The sequence below is a fragment of the Conger conger genome, chromosome 12 (assembly GCF_963514075.1).
Source record: "Conger conger chromosome 12, fConCon1.1, whole genome shotgun sequence".
NCBI lineage: Eukaryota > Metazoa > Chordata > Actinopteri > Anguilliformes > Congridae > Conger > Conger conger.
Window position 1 is genome coordinate 29,443,852 of NC_083771.1, and position 20,078 is coordinate 29,463,929.

Sequence of the window (20,078 nt, forward strand, 5' to 3'; positions counted from 1 at the left end):
TGATGGATCTCTCGCGGTGCACCATGATCCACTTAAGTGGAGCTATTTCTGTGAAAAAACAGAATACGCTTGTCTCAGGTTTAAATGTTATTATAGGGAGAGAGAGGGGGAGAAGGAAAGAAAAACAGGGCAGAGAGAGGGCGAAACGTTTCAGTGAGCGACGTCGTTTCCAGCCCTGCCAAAAAGGGGCAGTAGATGGGGATCCAAGAACCAAAGCTTGCAAACCCACTCATTTATGTGTATGCACACACACAAACACACACACACACATTCAGTCTCTCATTGTTTGTTTCTCTACCATACACACACGGGAACACATATCTCACCCACACGTGTGTGCATACAAGGTGTGAGTGCCTGCATGTGCGTGCGCGTGTGTGCGTGTTCAGGATCAATGAAAACCGAGCTCTCTGTGGTTGGGAGATGCCGACTTTAAAAAGGCACTCTGTCAACCTCACTGTGTAAGATCATTAAACACTGACCTTCTACACCAGCCACAGAGAGAGAGCGAGACAGAGAGATAGAGGGGATGAGAGTGAGAGAGAGAGTGAGAGAGTGACATGAGAGTGAGAGTGAGAGAGAGAGAGATGGAGAGAGAGAGTTATAGAGAGAATGTGAGTAAGGGCTCTATCTTGGATGGTATCCAAAATGCAAGTGAGAAGTGAGAGAGGCTCTAGCAAGACAAGTGCGACCAGACAGTCAGTAAGAAGCTGTAGAGAAAGAGAGGGAGACACACCCATCCATGTCAGCCCCGTCCCACAGCACAGCTATCAGCCAATCAGATGTGTAAACAAGGTCACCAAAACCAGTACAGCGCTTAAACATTTGCAAGAGCATTTCTATGCAGTTTTTTAGCCGACACCCCAGTGGGCCGTTCCACAACTAACCGCACGATGCACAAGATGATCTGAGCCTTGCTGAGGTGTAGCTGAAGTTATTTTATCTGAGGGAGAGTTTGAAAAGCTGGTGTCTCTTCCTGCGCCTGTTTCATACAGCCGGGAACAGCGGCAGCACTGCAGAGATCACACACGTGTGATCAGTGAGCGGCCTGAGGGACCACGGTGAGGGAGTGTGTTCATTGCACTGGAGCAGGTCCCAGGTCCCAGCTGAAGGGACCAATCTTACTGGCAGGCTGTGCGACAGGGGCGGCCATCTTAGCTTTGTAGGCAGGCCTCCTCTCTGCCAGGCCTCAGTTCCTCTCAGTGGGGAGGGGGGAAAGTATCTGAACACACATTAGTAGCCATATACATTTTTATGACAAATAGCTATTATACTATTCCAGTGGCCAAGAATCAAATAATATAGCAAGACTTTCCCATGTTGTGTCACATTTAACTGTTTTTGGAGATTTTTTTGCAGACTGAAATATGTATTTTTGCGATATGATGAGCATCATAAAAAACAGCTACACTCTGATTGGCCAGCCACGGACAGGTGGGGTGATATCGGGGTGGGACCCGCAAGGTCAGTGGTTCGATCCCCGGTGTGGCCACAATAAGATCCACCGTTGGGCCCTTGAGCAAGGCCCTTAACCCTGCATTGCTCCAGGGGAGGATTGTCTCCTGCTTAGTCTAAGCAACCGTACGTCGCTCTGGATAAGAGCGTCTGCCAAATGGCATTAATGTAATGTAATGTAATGTCACTTCCTGCAGCCGCGGGTGCAGATGACTGTGTTTGAGAGAGGCTCGGAGCACAGAGTGACGTGTAGAGACCTATTCTCTCCGCAGGCCACCAGCTGAGACGAGCAGTCGTCGTGACCGCAGAACTGTGCGTGATTAAAAACCGCAGGCACCAGGTCGGCGTTTCACTCTCACACCCAGGACTCAACTGTGCCCCGTGGGCATGTGACAACAGATGTTTAACAGCATGCAACATCTGGACGGCCCACAGCTAGCCCTGGGAAAGCCCAAACATTTACTCTTAACCCAGACATATATTCTTCTCTTGCTAAAGTCTGGCCAGAGTATGAAAAATCAACACTAGAAAAAAGTTGGTTAAAAAGAGCAGGTATGTGGTGGTTCAGCAGCCACTCGAGGGCCTTGTGCCAGAGGCAAACAGCTATCGAGTCATTAAGTCATTTATTTGGCTGACGCTCTTGTCCACATGCGGTAACAGGGCCCTTGTGAGGCGCATCAAATTAATATCGCAGCGAGAACCACGTACGCAGAGAACAGGCAGTACCGCTAGCGCAATCCTGCTAATGCTGAACCGGGAGCCTGAAACAGCACTTGTGTTAGCGTAAACACATTGCATAACGCTTCCGAGCGAACGTAGCGGTACCTGCCGCTCCCGCTCCTGATGTGAGCGCAGGGCCTGATAAAGATTCACAGGAGCAATATCACGTAATGTTTAATAACGCAGAGGCACAGTTTACAGTGCAGGCTAGGCTAACGCGGCGCCGCCTGGCATGCAGTGTGCCCTAGAAAGGTTACGGTGCTCCCAGTGACACATTAAGGCCTGATCTCAGCCTTTCACCGTGATCCCAGTGTCAACAGTCCCCCCTCACCCTCTCTTTCTGCCTCAACACCTTACTGTGTACTCAACAGAGCCCGATCCCTGAGACTGAGAGAGAGAGGGAGAGAGAGAGGGAGGGAGAGAGAGGGAGAGGGAGAGGGAGAGAGAGGGAGAGAAGGAGAGAGAGAAGCAGAGGGGGAGATATGGAGAGAGAGAAGGAGAGAGAGGGAGACAGTGGCAGAGGGGGAGATGGTGAGAGAAGGAGAGAGAGTGAGAGGGGGAGAAAAGAGGTGAAACAGTGTCTGTCTTTTCTCTATGTGTGCATGGGTGCGAATAATAATACATTAAAGGTATAATAGGTAATTTCGTACTCAAACGGTAATTTCTCTGTTAACGCGCTGACGTTGAATACGATGACAATGACATGCTGCCAAAAAAGCGAGTTGAAATTCAAATAGAGAGAGAGGGAGAAGAGAGAGTATTTTGTGAGTGTTTGTGTAGTGCATGTGCACAAGCATGTTTATGTTTGTGCGTCTGTCTTTAAGTACATGTGTGTATGTTCACGCAAACCTGTGTGGGGGTGAATGAGTGACTGACTGACTGAGAGAGAGAAAGAGAGAGAGAGAGAGAGAGCGAGAGGGAGAGAGAGAGGCAGGCTAAGAGCAGCATTCTACAATAAAGCATGCTAGCGGCCCCACCCGCTAGCTGTCACGTGACTGAAGAGGAAACCCCTTCACATTACGGCATTGAGGCCGTACAGACTGGGGGGGGGCACCACCGCTGCGCTCCCCTCTCATAGGCTGCGGTCTCTGAGCGAGAGCATGTCTGCAGTAATTGGATGAGAAAACGGAAACGGACCGGGTTCCATTTTAATGACACGTACAAGAATAAAATGGGAGAGCGGGGAGCTGGAATGGAGAAGAATGCTTGGTAATAAAAAACCACAGCCACATCCACACCTCAGAGGGGCAGGGAAGCCATTTGCTGGAACGGCGGTGACAATTAGATTAGGAGAACTCATCAGTTCAGCTCCCAACAGCAGCTGAAGCCACTGCTATGGCTACAGCAGGACACGCCAGCGCACTGCCAACAGGACACCCTCCGTTAAGCAAGTGTGTGTGTGTGTGTGTGTGTGTGTGTGTGAGTGTGAGTGTGAGTGTGAGTGTGAGTGTGAGTGTGAGTGTGAGTGTGAGTGTGTTTGGAACAATCCACCAGCTCATGGTCGCTACAAATAATGATTTGATTTAGTTTTAACTGTTCACTGCTTTTTATAGTAAAATATTAGTTATTTACTGTAGAAACTGTTAATTTCATCATTGCTTTCAAGCATTGCTTTACTGAATTCTTTTACATGACTTTTGCACAGTTCTGTATGTGTCTCTCCGTGTCTATGCAATTACAGATATGCACTCACAAGCACTATATTAGGTATTTATTAGACTTATTTTTTTAGACTTCTACTGCTGTAGCCTATCCACTAGGAGTTATGATGCGTTGTGTGTTCAGAGATGCTCTTCTGCATACCACTGTTGTAATGTGTGGTTATTTAGTTACTGTCACCTTCCTGTCAGTTTTGACCAGTCTGGCCATTCTCCTCTGACGTCTCTCATTAACAAGGTGTTTCTGTCTGCAGAACTGCTGCTCACTCATTCTTTGCAAACTCTAGTGTGTGTGAAAATCCCAGGAGATCAGCAGTTTCTGAGATGCTCAAACCACCTTGTCTGGCACCAACAATCATTCCACTGTCAAAGTCACTTAGATCACATTTTTTCCCCATTCTGATGGTTGATGTGAACATTAATTGAAGCTCCTGACCCGTATATACATAACTGTATGCATAGCACTGCTGCCACACAATTGGCTGACTAGATAATCGCATGAATAAGGTGTAATAAAGTAAAAATGTTCCTAATAAAGTGCTTGTTCAGTGTACCTCTTACCTAAGATGCAATTAACGAAAGACAACCCTCCTGGACTATTCTGTATGCCTCCTTCAGACTCCATAGATAAATATAGTCTTTGCTCTGACATACTGTACTGAAACTCTGGTGTCAGTGTGCATGTACCTGCGTTTCACTATGATTACTGTTATAACAATGCGTGTCCTGAATGAACACATCCCTGCCTCTCCACGGAGAACTCCAGCTGTGCTGAGGCTGACTCAGAAGTGTGTGGGAAGCCTTCAGCCAGCTCTGTCCAGATCTCCCCCCTGGTGTTAGCTGACCGTACGCATTCTTTGTGCAGTCTTTCCCTCTATTCACACAGATAAACACTGAACCCCCCTTTAACCCTATTCACACAGATAAACACTGAATCTCTCCTTAACCCTATTCACACAGATAAACACTGAATCTCTCCTTAACCCTATTCACACAGATACACACTGAACCCCCCTTTAACCCTGTTCACACAGATAAACACTAAACCCCCCTTTAACCCTATTCACACAGATAAACACTGAACCCCTCTTTAACCCTATTCACACAGATAAACACTGAGCCCCCCTTTAACCCTATTCACACAGATAAACACTGAACCCCCCTTTAACCCTATTCACACAGATAAACACTGAACCCCCCTTTAACCCTATTCACACAGATAAACACTGAACCCCTCTTTAACCCTATTCACACAGATAAACACTGAACCCCTCTTTAACCCTATTCACACAGATAAACACTGAACCCCCCTTTAACCCTATTCACACAGATAAACACTGAACCCCCCTTCAACCCTATTCACACAGATAAACACTGAACCCCCCTTTAACCCTATTCACACAGATAAACACTGAACCCCCCTTTAACCCTATTCACACAGATAAACACTGAATCTCTCCTTAACCCTAGTCACACAGATAAACACTGAACCCCCCTTTAACCCTATTCACACAGATAAACACTGAACCCCCCTTTAACCCTATTCACACAGATAAACACTGAATCTCTCCTTAACCCTATTCACACAGATAAACACTGAACCCCCCTTTAACCCTATTCACACAGATAAACACTGAACCCCCCTTTAACCCTATTCACACAGATAAACACTGAATCCCCCTTTAACCCTATTCACACAGATAAACACTGAACCCCCCTTTAACCCTATTCACACAGATAAACACTGAACGTCCCCTTAGCTCTATTCACACAGATAAACACTTGAGCCCACAAAGCTGCACTACACTTCATATGTACCACAGAGCCACTGCAGGTACAAATCTTCAGGAAGTGTTTTTTTCTCCCATTCGAGCCATTACATTCCATTACAGTTATTTAGCTGGTGCTTTTAACCAAAACGACGTATTATTTTGACTAAGCAGGGGCCAATATCCCCTGGTCAATGTGGGGTTAAGGGCCTTGCTCAAGGGCCCACAGCAGCATGGATCTTATTGTGGTTACACTGGGGTTTGAACCACCAACTTACCGGGACCCAAGCAGCTTAGCCTCTAGGCTACAGGCTGCCCCTGTCCCATTTAGGTTAAGTGCATTTTTTAGCAGCTTTCCCCGTCTTTATGCCCAGTTTGGAGTACACAATACGTTGCAACCTTGGTCTCAAAGCTCATCACAACTTTAGTTGTCCGGTCAGCTAATCCTCCTGTTCTCCCCCCCCACTCCCACTGAGAGGGTTCAGTGTTAACAGATTGGACAGAAACACATTGCTCCTGGCCCTGGAAAATGGAAGGCAATGGTTTGTTAGCAGTGGCAGATCCATACAGCACCAGAACCTGTGGACCTGAGGCATGCTGGGATTGCGGTTGAGAGTATTACAGTACAGAAGGCTGTTAGGGCTCTAGAGGAGCGTAGCTTAGCGACTGAGCGGACCGCACACACACAGCTTACCCTGATAAGACCCCCAGGACCAGGTTGAGCATGAAGAAGGATCCGATGATGATGAGGGGGATGAAGTACAGCCAGTTCCAGGTGTTGCCTGAAGCATCGTTAGCCTGTGGGGAGAAGGAGAAGGAGAGAGAGAGAGAGAGGCTTACTATGGCCATCCACATTCTCAACTCAAATGAGAGAGTAGGGGAAAGAGACGGAGGGGAAGAGAGGAAGACCAGGGGAGGGATACGGGAAGGAATGAGGAAAGAATATGAGAGAAAGGAGAGAAAGAGGAAGAGAGATGTAAAAAAGGCTGGGAGCTGAGCCAATTCACAAATCACAAATTGTTGGTGCAGGTGCGTTAACTTTAAGTGTGCTGTCTCTCCCAGAGTGATACCCTGTCCCAAAATAAACGGCCCATCATGGGGGGCAGATTCAGCTGGCTCCGTCAAATATCACTCAAGGTTTGGGCCAGACATGATCTGCCCTGGACAAAGACAGCGGAAAGAGCCGGAAAGCTATCTCAGAGCCGAGAGGCCTACAGGAGAGATGGAGTCGTCATTCATCTCAGACAGCTAGCATCAGGGCAAGCAAACGGCAAAGAAGATCGTGGGTTTCAGTCTTGGTCCAGCTTTATTTCATGATCATGGCAAGAAGTGTAAATATTTGTGGTTCTCGGAAACGTTCTTAGAGTTGAAAACTGTCTCTTGTTTGGTAGGTAGTAAGTAAGTAAGAATGTAAGAAACAGTTCCAATCAAGTTTTAATACGTAATCATTTTTATTTTCTTTAATTTCTTTCGTTTTGCATTTAAAACATACTTTACAAAAGTTTTATTCACATCTGGTTACTGACCTACTCCACCGACTACGGTGGGTTCAAGTCATTAGTCTGCAGTGTAATCACAATTGAAAAACCGCCTCTCTCAGACACGGTACGCAAACCTTAAAAACTCTAAAGTGCAATTAACCTCCTCTTCCAGGCTGTCTAACCTAATTAAGAGTGTTAAGCACAGCCAATATGCAACTGCTGCATAACAAAGGACTCGAAGAAATGCCCTCCCTTCCTCCCCCTCTCAAATTCAAATGCAAAGTGCTTTATTGGCATGAAATACGTAATTACATAAATATTGCCAAAGTGTACACATAGAAATAAGAACAGGAATACATCAGAATATGAATACAAACAATGTTATATTCATATTCTACTCTCTCTATACATATATTTTAGTACTGAAGGTACTGGATGGAGAAAGGACAATGGCGTCTCTCTGAATCTAGCCATGACACTTGTGTTTTGGAAACCGTCCAATATAGAGCTCACTCACTCACACTCTCACTCTCACTCTCTCTTTCTCTTTCTCTCTCTTTCTCTCTCTCACGCTCACCCTCACTCTCACCCCACTGCACATGCTCGGGGACAGCGCCTCTCAGTATAGGACATTTCCGTGCACACCGGGGGCCGTTGGGGATGAGTCAGCCGACACGCAGAGCCTCCTGTGAAAGGCCTGCAGACTGCTTTAGAGAGGAGAACCCCACATGGAGGCAGCACGCGCAGCGGCAGGGACGCATCTGCCCCACAGCGGACGGGCCGGGCCGGGCCGCGGCTGCCAGGGTGAAGTGGAGCGACGAGGGGAAGCAGGCGCTGGTGGGGCCCTGGATGTCACCGCCGTGGCCGGAGGGCCCTGGCCCCTCATGCCAAATGAAGCTGGGGAACAGTCTCAGCACGCCGGGTTAGCACTGACAGATGTTACTTCCACTTCAGCAGCGTGGCTGTGCGCTGGCATAATTTGGGAGGGATGTGGGGGCAGAGACAGATTTGCGGATTCATGCGCACACCCACACACACACACACACACATATGCGCACACTCACACTCACAGACACACACACACACACAGACACAGACACACAGACAGGCACATGTGCACACCCACACACACACCACACACACACACACATATGCGCACACTCACACTCACAGACACACACACACACACACACAGACACAGACACACAGACAGACACATGCGCTCACACACACACACACACACATATGTGAATGCTCACGCTTGCGCGCACACACACACACACACATAAGCACACACTCACACTCACACTCACAGACACACACACATACATATGTGCCCACTCACACACACACACACACACACACACACACAGACAAGACACAGACACACAGACAGACAGACAGACACATGCAAACACACACACACACAAATATGGGCACACTCACATGCACACACACACACATAAATACGCACACACATACACACACACACACACATACACACCCTGCCTCCAGTTCCCTTCATTGCTTTCAATAACCAGTCATCTGCATTAGAATGTTCAGTCAAGAATATTCAAATCACATGTTCGTCACCTCGTACCTCACTGTACTTAAAGCAGTACGGTTACAGCTGTGTTTTTTTGTAGTTTCCTCTCAAATCAGTACCAATTTAGGCTTCTGAAAAAAGCGTCTGTGTGAAAGGTGTGAACAATTAATGACCCCTATCAGAAGAACTAAGAAGCTGGTTGCAAAGCGAGCACACTTCTGTATGAGAGCAATTGTGCTTCTCTCTTATTAACACCACGGCAATAAATCACTCTCTGACATCACAATGGCCCGGCATTTGAAAATGCATAAGAAGCCAAAGATCCCTTGTTAAGAGCGAAATACCAACTCTTCCACAACAGGTTCTAAATAATGCCTCTGTTCACAATCAGATCCCTGATTCAGCAAATCTGCAGGGGACACACTGTTTCTGATTGGGGCAGACAGACAGGGATCTGGGCGGTGGATCTAGTGGCTATGGTGCTTGACCGGAGACCTGGAAGTTGTTGGTTCAAAACCCAGTGTAGCCACTGTTGGGCCCTTGAGCAAGGCCCTTAACCCAACATTGCAAGTCACATTAGACTGTAATATAATGCAATGCAGTACTGTACATCCTCATGGTTACCTCTGTTGTACATCATCATGGTGCCACCACTGAACCATTAATTGTGCTGCATTTCTTTGCTTGTTAATCCGCTTTCCATGGGGCCAGCCAGGAGACGAGCCTAAAGTCCTCCATAAAAACAGCCAAACCTTCCCCCAGTAACAGTGGCCTCAGCCAGACTTGAAGGGCAGAGAAGCAGGGACAGGTAGGCTGTAGGCAGGAGGTATCAGATGGAATGGATTATCGTCACATCAGTTGTCAACAATAGCTGCTGTGATGATAATCCCATCAAAACCAAACCAGAGAGAGATGACTGTATTTACCCATTATTCATCTGTGTTTATATTTGGATGTGCTGCTACATGCTTTGGCAATGTGTACAGATGTACTTCCTGCCAAGAAAGCATTTGAATGTGAATTTGAGAGAAAGAGAGAGAGAAAGAGCACAATAGATAAATGGCTAGAGATAGAGGACACAGAGAGAAATAGCATAGATGGCTAAAGAAACAGAAACGATAGAGGCTTTTCCAATGCTCAGACCTCCCTCCCCCATAACCCAACACACTTGATTGATTCCGCCTGTCACACTGAACCAAGCCTCCACCCAGCGCTCCACACATGGTAATTTAATCATTTGCTGAAGTGAATCTGACTATCATTACTCTCCCCTGGCCCCTCCATACCCGGCTGCCCCCTCCACAGTGTTCAGATCCGTATGTCCGGGAGCAGTTAACCCTGCGAAGAGCTGCTTTTCTGGAATGTTTTTCTGTTCTAGAGCTCCAGAATTCAGCGTTCCAGACTGTTCCTTTCTCCACTCACTGTTACATCAGCATTAGAATGGTCAGTTAAGAACATTCCAATCACTTAAAGTCTGCCAAAAACAAAAACAAAGTGAGGTCAGGTGTTGAAGATCAACTATGGCAAATTAATAAAGAAGAAAGTATCTGCTGCCCCACTGATCTGGGCCCAAGCCTCTCTCTCTACAGCTGTCTGTAAATATCCAGATATATTAGGAGAAATGGTAACCTAAAAAAGAATAATCTCAAGAATAGATAGAATAGATAGATAGATCATTTTGCCTGCTGCACTGATTAGGCTCTGGACCTAAGACAACAAGGTTGCAGGTTCAAATCCCAAGGCACTCAATGTCACACCTCAGAAGGAGGTTTAAATAAAAAGGTCAAGCGTGGAAAAAAGGTTTGTACCTGTGATGAGAGGATTCTCCCTCTCAGGTCCAAGAAGGCCTCAATACAACAGCACACTATACTGCACAGCCCCACACCACAGCCTGTCTCCTGCACCTACATGCTGTTGTGTCTGACCGCACAGACCATAGAGAGCCAGGCTGAGAGGACTTCACCTCCCACCCAAGACTTCACACCTATTATTGAATCGCGCTGATATTATGTTATTTGCGATGAGTTGGGGTGGGGTTTTTTCAGACTATTAAATGTATTTAAAAATTAGAATGAATATGAGACAGATGCCAAATTATGAAAACTCACACACCTTTAATTCTTCTGCAAATCTCATCTGTTGAACAGAACATTTTACATTTACATTTTTGTCATTTGGCAGACGCTTTTAATCCAAAGCGACTTACAAGTGCATTGGTTCTACCATAAGTCAAAGCATCACATCCAGAACTAGGAAATGATGAGCTACATCTGTTCATATAAACACTCAAAATTCAATAGAGCAACCAAATACAAACACTGTAAAGTTTAATGCTTCTCAAACTAAGGTTTCAAAGGCAGTGCTTCATGGCTTGTGTGTTCAGAACCATGGACAGTGTCTAAGGTTCCACGGGCAGTGCTTCACAGCTAGTGTGTTCAGAACCACGGACAGTGTCTAAGGTTCCACGGGCAGTGCTTCATGGCCAGTGTGTTCAGAACCACGGCATTGAAGCAGTGCTCACGCTGTCCAGTGCCCTCCCCCTCTCTTCACCCCCTCTCTGGTGCAGACAGGCAGTCTGTTAGACGGCCTGTTGCCGGGTCCTGACACGTTCTGTCTCCGCTCTCACTGGGCTATTTTTATAGGCGCTTAACAAGCTCTGTGAGCCGCCCTAACAACGGTGTGGGGTCAGAGGTCACCGCTCAGGGGCCCAGGCCTGGTGACTCATCAGCCCTTAACGAGCCACGGATGAAGGGGGCCACCCCTGAATTCACAGATGCTGCCTGACCATTGTTAGCACACGTCATCCTTCCTGTAAATGTACTAATAATTCAAACATACAGAACAAATACAATGGATGGAGCCAAGGTTCAGATCACTGCTTATAGGATCAGCGGGAGCACAAAGGAGTATGTACAGTGGGCTCAAAAATGATTGGCACCCCTGACAGAAAATGAACAAACAATACTCAACATTTTTTTTTTTACAATATATTTATAGACAAACTCGAAATACCAACATGTGATGAATACTGTGCTATATTAATGTTTCAATGGAACCAACAAAAATCATTTACTGATTTAATTAAAAATCAATTTCCTCCAAATCAATGTTTCACAATTATTGGCACCCTTAAAGATTATTGTAAATAACACCTACCGAAATTAAAAAAAGAAAACAAAAGAATTGGCAGTTCAAAAGAAGCAGCTGGACCTTCATAAATGTGGTAATGGCTACAAGAAAATGTACAAACAACTGAATATACCACTGAGCACTGTCAGAGCATTTATAAAAAAGTTCAAAAGATATGGAACTGTTGAAAATTGAGGACGCAACTGCATCTTGCCCCCCAGGATACTGAGGAGAATGGTGAGTGAAATCCCCAAGGATCACAGTGAAAGAATTGCAGGCCTTGGTGGCATCTTGGGGTCACCAGGTTTCAAAAAGCACCATCAGACGCCACCTCCATAACCACAGCCTCATTGGAAGGGTTGCCAGAAGAAAGCCTTTTCTGACCACAAGACACAGAAGAAAGCGCTTGGAGTTTGCCAAACGTCATTTACATTATGACTGGAACAAGGTTCTCTGGTCAGATGAGACCAAAATTGAACGTTTTGGTCAGATACAGCATCGGTATGTTTGGCGAAGGAACAGAGATGCATACAAGGAGAAGCACCTCATACCCACAGTGAAATACGGTGGTGGGTCAGTCATGTTTTGGGGCTGTTTTAATTCCAGAGGTCCAGGGGCACTGGTTAGGATTGATGGCATAATGAATTCCAGCAAGTATCAAGCAATTTTGGCTGAAAATCTGGTTCCCTCTGCCAGAAGTCTGGGACTTGGTCGTAGGTGGACTTTCCAAGAAGACAATGACCCAAAACACACCTCAAGATCCACACAGAAATGGTTCCGTGACAACAAAATCAACGTTCTGCAATCTCAGTCACCAGACCTCAATCCAAACAAAAACCTGTGGGCTGAGTTGAAGAGGTCAGTTGATAAGCACAAACCCAAGAACGTGAAGGATCTTGAAAGGATATGCAAAGAGGAATGGTCCAAAATCCCTCCAAATGTGTTCCTTAATCTTTGACAGGAAGAGACTCCATGCCGTTATCCTTGCCAGAGGTGGTTGCACTAAGTACTAGGTGAAGGGTGCCAATAATTCTGAAACCTTGATTTTGTTTAAATGTATTTTTTATTAAATGATTGTTATGATTTTGGTTGTTTCCATTGAAACGTTAATAAAGTACAGTATTTGGCACATGTTGGTGTATTACCTTTCTCTATAATTGTATTATTCTTTTTTTTAAGCCTTGTTTGTGCATTGCTGGTGAGGGGTGCCAATAATTCTTGAGCCCACTGTATGTACAGTACACAGTATGTCTGTGTGTGTGTGTGTCCAGGCATATTCATGCCAGTGAATCTGTGTGTACTGTATATGTGTATGCATGTGTGAACATGTGTGTATGTGTGTGTGCCTGAGTGAGTGTGTGTGAGCGTGTACGCATATGTGCATGCGTGAGTGTGTGTGTGTGTGTGTGTGTGTGTATGTGTGTGTTTGTGTGAGTATGTGTGTGCATGTGTGTGTGTGGGTGCGTGTGTGCGCATGTGTGTGTGGGCATGATTGTATGTGTGTGTATGTGCGTGCGTGTGTGTGTGCATGTGTGTGAGGGCGTGAGTGTGTGTGTGTGCATGTGTGTGAGGGCGTGAGTGTGTGTGTGTGTATGTGCATGTATGTGTGTGCATGTGTGTGAGGGCGTGAGTGTGTGTGTGTGTGTATGTGCATGTATGTGTGTGCATGTGCCTGAGGGGCGTGAGTTTGTGTGTGTGTGTGTGTGTGTGTGTGTGTGTGTGTCAGTCCTCATCTGCACAAACCTCGTTATGAGGCTGCAGGAGAAGATTGAGCTCAGCTGGCATGAAAGGAAGATCGGCACGTTATTAATGAGCCAATCACACCCCTGCCTGAGAGAAAGGCACCACACCCCTTCCTGTCCCCAGTTAGAGTGTAAGTTCAATTTTTATTACTAAATAATATGAATTAAACGATAAATTAAAGCATGACGCAGACCTGCAGACCTGTCGGCTGTGTCTGGTCCAGATTGCTGCTGAAAATTCACAGAAAATTTCCTGGAACTCGCAGCAACCTCTGAGTGCCTCCCAGGAAACTGTAATCCTATCGATACTCACTCAAAATGAGAATAATTGCTCACAATTTTAGGAGGCTCAACCCCGATAGGGAGACGAGGTGAGGAGGTTCTCCATCACTCCCCCACACTGAACGGCAGGGGGTCACAAACGGCACAGCCACAGATACTCTATGGCAGGGATCATCAACTCTGAAATCCAAATCCAGCCATGAAATCCAAATCCAGCCCTGGATTTCTTTTCTCCCGGGTAATTAACTGAACAAACAGTGCTACTGATTGGCCAGACTTCACACCTGACTCCCACGTAAAGGGAGGGCAGAAAACAGCAGTTCTCAGCCCTGATTTGACGATTTCTGGTCTAGTGGGGCACAATACACATCTCTGCATGAGAAACATGAAAAGTTACGTAGGTTACAGGCAAAACATCACAATCTGATTCACTCAATGAAATATGATCAAGGCGTGTGGCTGAGTGCAATGCTGAGGCCCTGGATGTTCTGTGCTGTACAGCAGTGTAAGCTGTGTTCACAGCAGTTTGCAGTCAATGGCAAACAGGATATGTACTTAAACTGCATGTATTCAATGTATTCAATATACTTGTATTGCATGTATTCAATGTACTTATTATGTATTGTGTATGTACTGTGAGACAGTGTTGAACCCTGCACACCACAACCCAAAGGAGCCTTCTGCCAGGAGCTCAGTTTTCTCAGCTTCTGTCGTCATCCAGATGTTATTTCTTTATAAACAACATAAAGGATGGGATAAACTGACATGGGCTTTCATCTCTTTACCCGCACATGTAACATTAAATTACTGAGGCTGCTGGCCCTGCCCGTCCTCATTCATGCTTGTGCAGAACCAAGCCAAGCACCTTTCCAAAATAATCAAACCATTGATTCAGTAAAAATAATTAACAAAATCACCATATGAACATCTGAGTATCTGGCAGTGTGTAATGGATCTGGGGCCACGCACCATTAAGGAGAAGTGCCCAGAGTGGAGTATCTGACGGTGCATAACGGATCTTGGGCCACGCAGCATTAAGGAGAGGTGTGAAGGAGTGGAGTATCTGGTGGTGCATAATGGATCTTAAGGAGAGGTGTGAAGGAGTGGAGTATCTGGTGGTGCATAATGGATCTTAAGGAGAGGTGTGAAGGAGTGGAGTGTCTGGTGTTGCATAACGGATCTTGGGCCGCGCAGCATTAAGGAGAGGTGTGAAGGAGTGGAGTATCTGGTGTTGCATAACGGATCTTGGGCCGCGCAGCATTAAGGAGAGGTGTGAAGGAGTGGAGTATCTGGTGTTGCATAACGGATCTTGGGCCGCGCAGCATTAAGGAGAGGTGTGAAGGAGTGGAGTATCTGGTGTTGCATAACGGATCTTGGGCCGTGCAGCATTAAGGAGAGGTGTGAAGGAGTGGAGTATCTGGTGTTGCATAACGGATCTTGGGCCGTGCAGCATTAAGGAGAGGTGTGAAGGAGTGGAGTATCTGGTGTTGCATAACGGATCTCGGGCCGCGCAGCATTAAGGAGAGGTGTGAAGGAGTCGGCTGCCGCGGGGAGATCTCACGTCGCTCTCACGAGGAGCGGGGGCGCCCAGCTGTCTCTAACGCACACGCACTGAGCACACTGCGCCTGCAATGACACGGCCTACTGGACTGTACAATGCCTCCTGACCTGTCACTCACACTCACGTGCTGTCACACGGACCACTTAAGAGTTAACACAAACAAGAAGAGACCAGTGGGCCCTGTATCCAAAGACAGTATACTAAATATAATCATATACATTGTTATGTTGGAAGCCTACACTGTAAATTGTACACTACAAGCATAACCTGTATGAATACAGTAAATACAGTGGCACAGACCCAACACAGACAATAATAAAGCACAAACGGCAGAATCAGTCATGGGCATACGGGCCATCAGAGTTAATGTGAACACAGCACCCGGAGGTCATCATGACTGTTTACACATCTGCATATAGATTGGCAGAAAGACAGATCGATCCTCAGACAGGCAGCCAGTTAGATTAGACACAGATTATATTAGACACACATACGTATGTTTATTTATATCTTGGAAATGAAATGCATCTTCACAGGATGCATGAAGTAATAGCACTTTGCATCCTCTCTTTAGGAGTCAGACACGTTAATGCTCAGCGCAGACACACGTGACTCTGCTTACGGGGGGGTAGACAGTTTAATGGAGTGTGCAGGATCTGGGCGAGCTAAATCGATTCCTTACGCTGGACCCCGTCGCCATGACCGCCCGCGACCCCCCAGGACAGAGCACATTTCAAACGCAGTAAATCAGGGTCTTCATATCCGACATGTCAGAAGTGTAGGAGGGAGGGGGGGAGGGAGAGCGGTGGTGGAGCTCAGGCCAGCATTAGCGGATACACTGCACCCCACCCCGCCCCCAAAAACCATCCCGCTAACGCCACCTATCAATTCACGGCTCAGCCCGGGAGTAATGTGAAACCTGTAATCTGGGAAATGGACTTAGGTCATTACACCGCCTTCGCTTATTCTCTGTGGCTGTGTGCCATCCCCGTTCTCCCCCGACAGCGCCACACGGTAAATGACGCTTTGATTCCTGACACGTCACACCCCCACCCCATCCCCCGGGGGAAACACCCTCTGAGCCCGTTCTGCAGCTGGACCTCCCTGTCACCCAGGACTCTCAACAGCACCACAGGAGGGAGAGGATAACAGGCCACATAAGTAACGTTAGCCCCTACATATCCCTTTATACCACATCACACAAAGATTAGAAACATTCGCCAACACATAACCCTTTGTTGTTATCGACGGGGATAACATGTTCCATTCCTATAGATGTTAATGTGCTATGTGTAGAGCCAACACCTGCAGGGTTTTAAACTTGTATTTCAGTGCTTGTCCTCCAGGGGGCCCCATTAGGCACTCCAACAGCATAGTCAATGACTAATTGTTCAATTGATTTTCTAATTGAAAAATGCATCCATATGAAGCAGGTTTTTGCTTTAGTCCAGCATTAAGACACCTGCTTCTACTTAAGGTCTTGATTGAAGACCATGATTAGCTCATTAATCATGAATGTATTCATTCATTTCACTTTTTTTGTGTAGGTTAAATGTGATATAACTGCGTTGTGTGTAAACATCGCTGTCAATCATCGTCTGTGCTTAATTAGTGGCAATTACTTTATCAATTCTGATTACTGGGGTGGTGCAAATGGGGAAAATTGTCTCCGAAGTGGCTTGACAAACGGCTATTTCGCCCTCTAGCGAGCGGGGGACTGCCATGGGGGGAAACGAGGGAAGACAACGTGCTGGCCCTGCTCCTAAGCCAACACCAGCCCTTACGTAGGCTTTTATACTGAATTACACAAGGAAGGCAAACATTCGTCATTACATAAGCCTCTGTACAGAAGTGTCAGTGCAGGTGGAAGGGGATATCATATCCCATTATAACTCATGAGCCAATGGCAGCCATTATATACAGTATGCCTTTACACTGAATCATATAAAAATGGATAAACATTAGCCAATACATAAGCCTTTGGACAGAAGTGCCACAGCAGGCAGAGGAGGATAACATATGTCAGTATAACTCATAAGCCAATGGTAGCCATTATATACATTATGGCTTTACACAAAAAGACATACAAATGGATAAACATTAGCTGTCACACATAAGCCTTTGGATTGAAGTGCCACAGCATGTGGAAGGGGATAGCATATGGCAGCTAACATTAGCCCTTATAGTCTATGGGCCATTTTATTGACGCAATCGAGCAGGTGGACATGGACCACATGAGTTCATGAGGACAGAAGAATACTGTACATCACAACAAGATCAGGGCATTCTGCCCGTCTGGACCGTTTACCTACAGACTGGATCCAGCAGGATGCGCAGTCTGGAGTTAAAAACCCAGAGGGTCTCTGCCGGCACTACACAGCCGAGCTGTTACAAGGCATGCCAGCCCCTCTCGTGCGCCAAGCGTAGGCCTCAGACCGGCCTTTTCATCCTGAGGAGCCTGCCGAGATGGAGAAAGATTACACGTTAGCCAACCTCACGGGCCAACGCTGCGCCAGACCTGGACCCAGCACTTCACTGGAAGCGCTTCAGCCCCTGAGACGCCAGAACTTTCCGCAGATTGAGCTCAATGTGAATGGCCTGGGGAGGGTCAAAGAGGGCACAGTTTGTGTGCTATGTCGCTGGCTCAGGATTCTGAGGGAGGGGAAGGCGGAACATGGAGTAGCAGGTTCTGCTCCCGACAGAAGGAAGATTCTGGAAGCAGATTTATTCCACGTGTTTAGTTTGGAGACCCACAGATACCTGTGCTGGAAGAGAAGCTAAAGAGCCAGGCAGGCAGACAGGCACCTGCTGTTCCTTACTGGGAACAACATAACAGAGAGTGCAGGAAATAATGCCGCTTGCACATTCATTTTCTCAGCTGGCCGCGCCAAACTGGAGAGTTACACAGCCAGAAAATGGCGAGGAAAAGATCCTGTTTTAATCCTGCAAGCAACAGGGGTTTCCAGGCAGCGGTTAAAGCATTATGGGTTTTATCATCTGAACTGCAGTCTGGACGTGTCACAGTCCAAACGGGCTACGTCTGAGGCTTTTGAGGTTATCTATACGTCCTCCAGCTGTGGTCTGGTTTAAGTTGTTAAATAAAGAGCCTTTAATGTTGCGCTCGCTCTCTCTCTCCATTCATTTTTCCCACTCTCTCTCCCTCTCTCTCCTTCACTCTCAGTACAGATGGAGAGGCATGCCTTGTTGATTCATACCACAACACCCCTCCCCCCTCCACTGCACGCAGAGGAAGGTAAACATCCTGCCCCAAATGTGCCACCCATCTGGCCGAGACACAACAGGAACTGTTCCCCGTTTCCGGGGACAACGCCCGTCTCCACGGTGCACAGGAGCTGGTGTCCCACTCCGTCTCACCCGCACCAGAGGCGGGCTGAGCGAGCGAACAGGAGTGGCCAGTTCCACACACACACACTGGTGATGTAACAGTGGAGTGGGCGGGCGTTGGTCAGGGCTTGCTCTCTGCAGAATCACACACGGCCCCTTAGACTGAGACAGACCAAGTATGTTCCCCTGTAACACACGCACTGTGAACAACGACCACTTCGTCCATATCTAACATACTGTATGGGCTTTTCAGATGAATAACAGGGATATGTGAAGGTACAAAGTGTAATATTAAGGATGAATATGAAGAATTATGATTTCTTTTCCACACACATTTTTCACACACTTCCAATCTCTTTCCCTCCCTCCCTCCATCTCTCTCAGTCCTCATTTCCTCCCTCCCTCCCTCCTTCCATCTCTCTCACCCCTTCACCCCTGCTCTTAATCCACAGGGCTCTCCCCCACACTGAAGCGGAGCGCAGCCACAGCGTGACGAGAGGGAATCCATTCCTCACGCCTGACGGCCTTCGCCGCTTAAGGTCGGGAGAGGGACACTGGAACGCTCTCGTCAAAATCAGGCCGACTGTCAGGACCCAATCAAAGCCGCACCGTTTCCATGGAGACCAGCGTGTTTACTGACTCACTGTGGGCGACGGACGGGGGGGACAGGTGTCGGGGGGGGGGGGGGGGGTTCTGCTGCAGAAATCAAATCGCCCTCCTCCTTGCCGCCCTGTGGATTTCCACTTGCGAGCGTTCTTCCAGAAGCTCTCCCGAAATGACAGAATTGGCAGAGGGATCCAACACGGTGCGAGAACAGCCAACCTCACAGCTCTGCGCTGTGACTCCAGACCCAGATCCTCTCCAGGGGTCCCATTTAATTCTCGCCCCCCCCCCGAACGAGTATTAAAAACTGTCACAGGCAGACCTGGGTCAAATGCGCTATTGCTAATGTTTTTCTGCGCTCGATTGATCTTGCCTGGTGGACTTGAGCCAACCAAAAGCACCAGAAGGCAGGGATTGCACTTTTTGAGAGTGTTTCATAGGTTTCCAATAGACCAGACAAGCTCAGCGAAGTGTAGGAAAGTATTTGAATCTGCAGCAGTTACGTATTTGACCCAGGTCTGGTCTGCAGTTCCCCGGCTTCTCCAGGTCACCTGACCCCACACCTGGATCCTCAGGGGCTGGCAGAACTGAGTCAGTCACAGGAAACATAATGTCACAGTGACACTGCCAGCCGACGGTGATTATCACATCCCAAAATAAGGCTGGTCTCACTCATTCCCCCCTACACTACCACAAGATGTCATACTCTGTCTGAATCTTCATCTTTAGAACACAGTACTATACTACTTCTGATTTCACTTCTTACCAAAAAAAGTACAGCCAGATA

At 47.1% G+C, this 20,078-nt stretch overlaps 1 protein-coding gene across 1 annotated transcript in view; it reads right to left on the reverse strand.

Annotated features, from left to right (window-relative positions):
• The window catches only part of LOC133141556 (voltage-dependent N-type calcium channel subunit alpha-1B-like), a 181,467-nt gene that overhangs the window by 83,672 nt on the left and 77,717 nt on the right, over window positions 1–20,078 (reverse strand). The window contains exon 7 of the mRNA XM_061262125.1: window positions 6,297–6,400. Coding sequence (XP_061118109.1) covers window positions 6,297–6,400 — 104 coding nt within the window. The remainder of the gene's footprint in view (window positions 1–6,296; window positions 6,401–20,078) is intronic.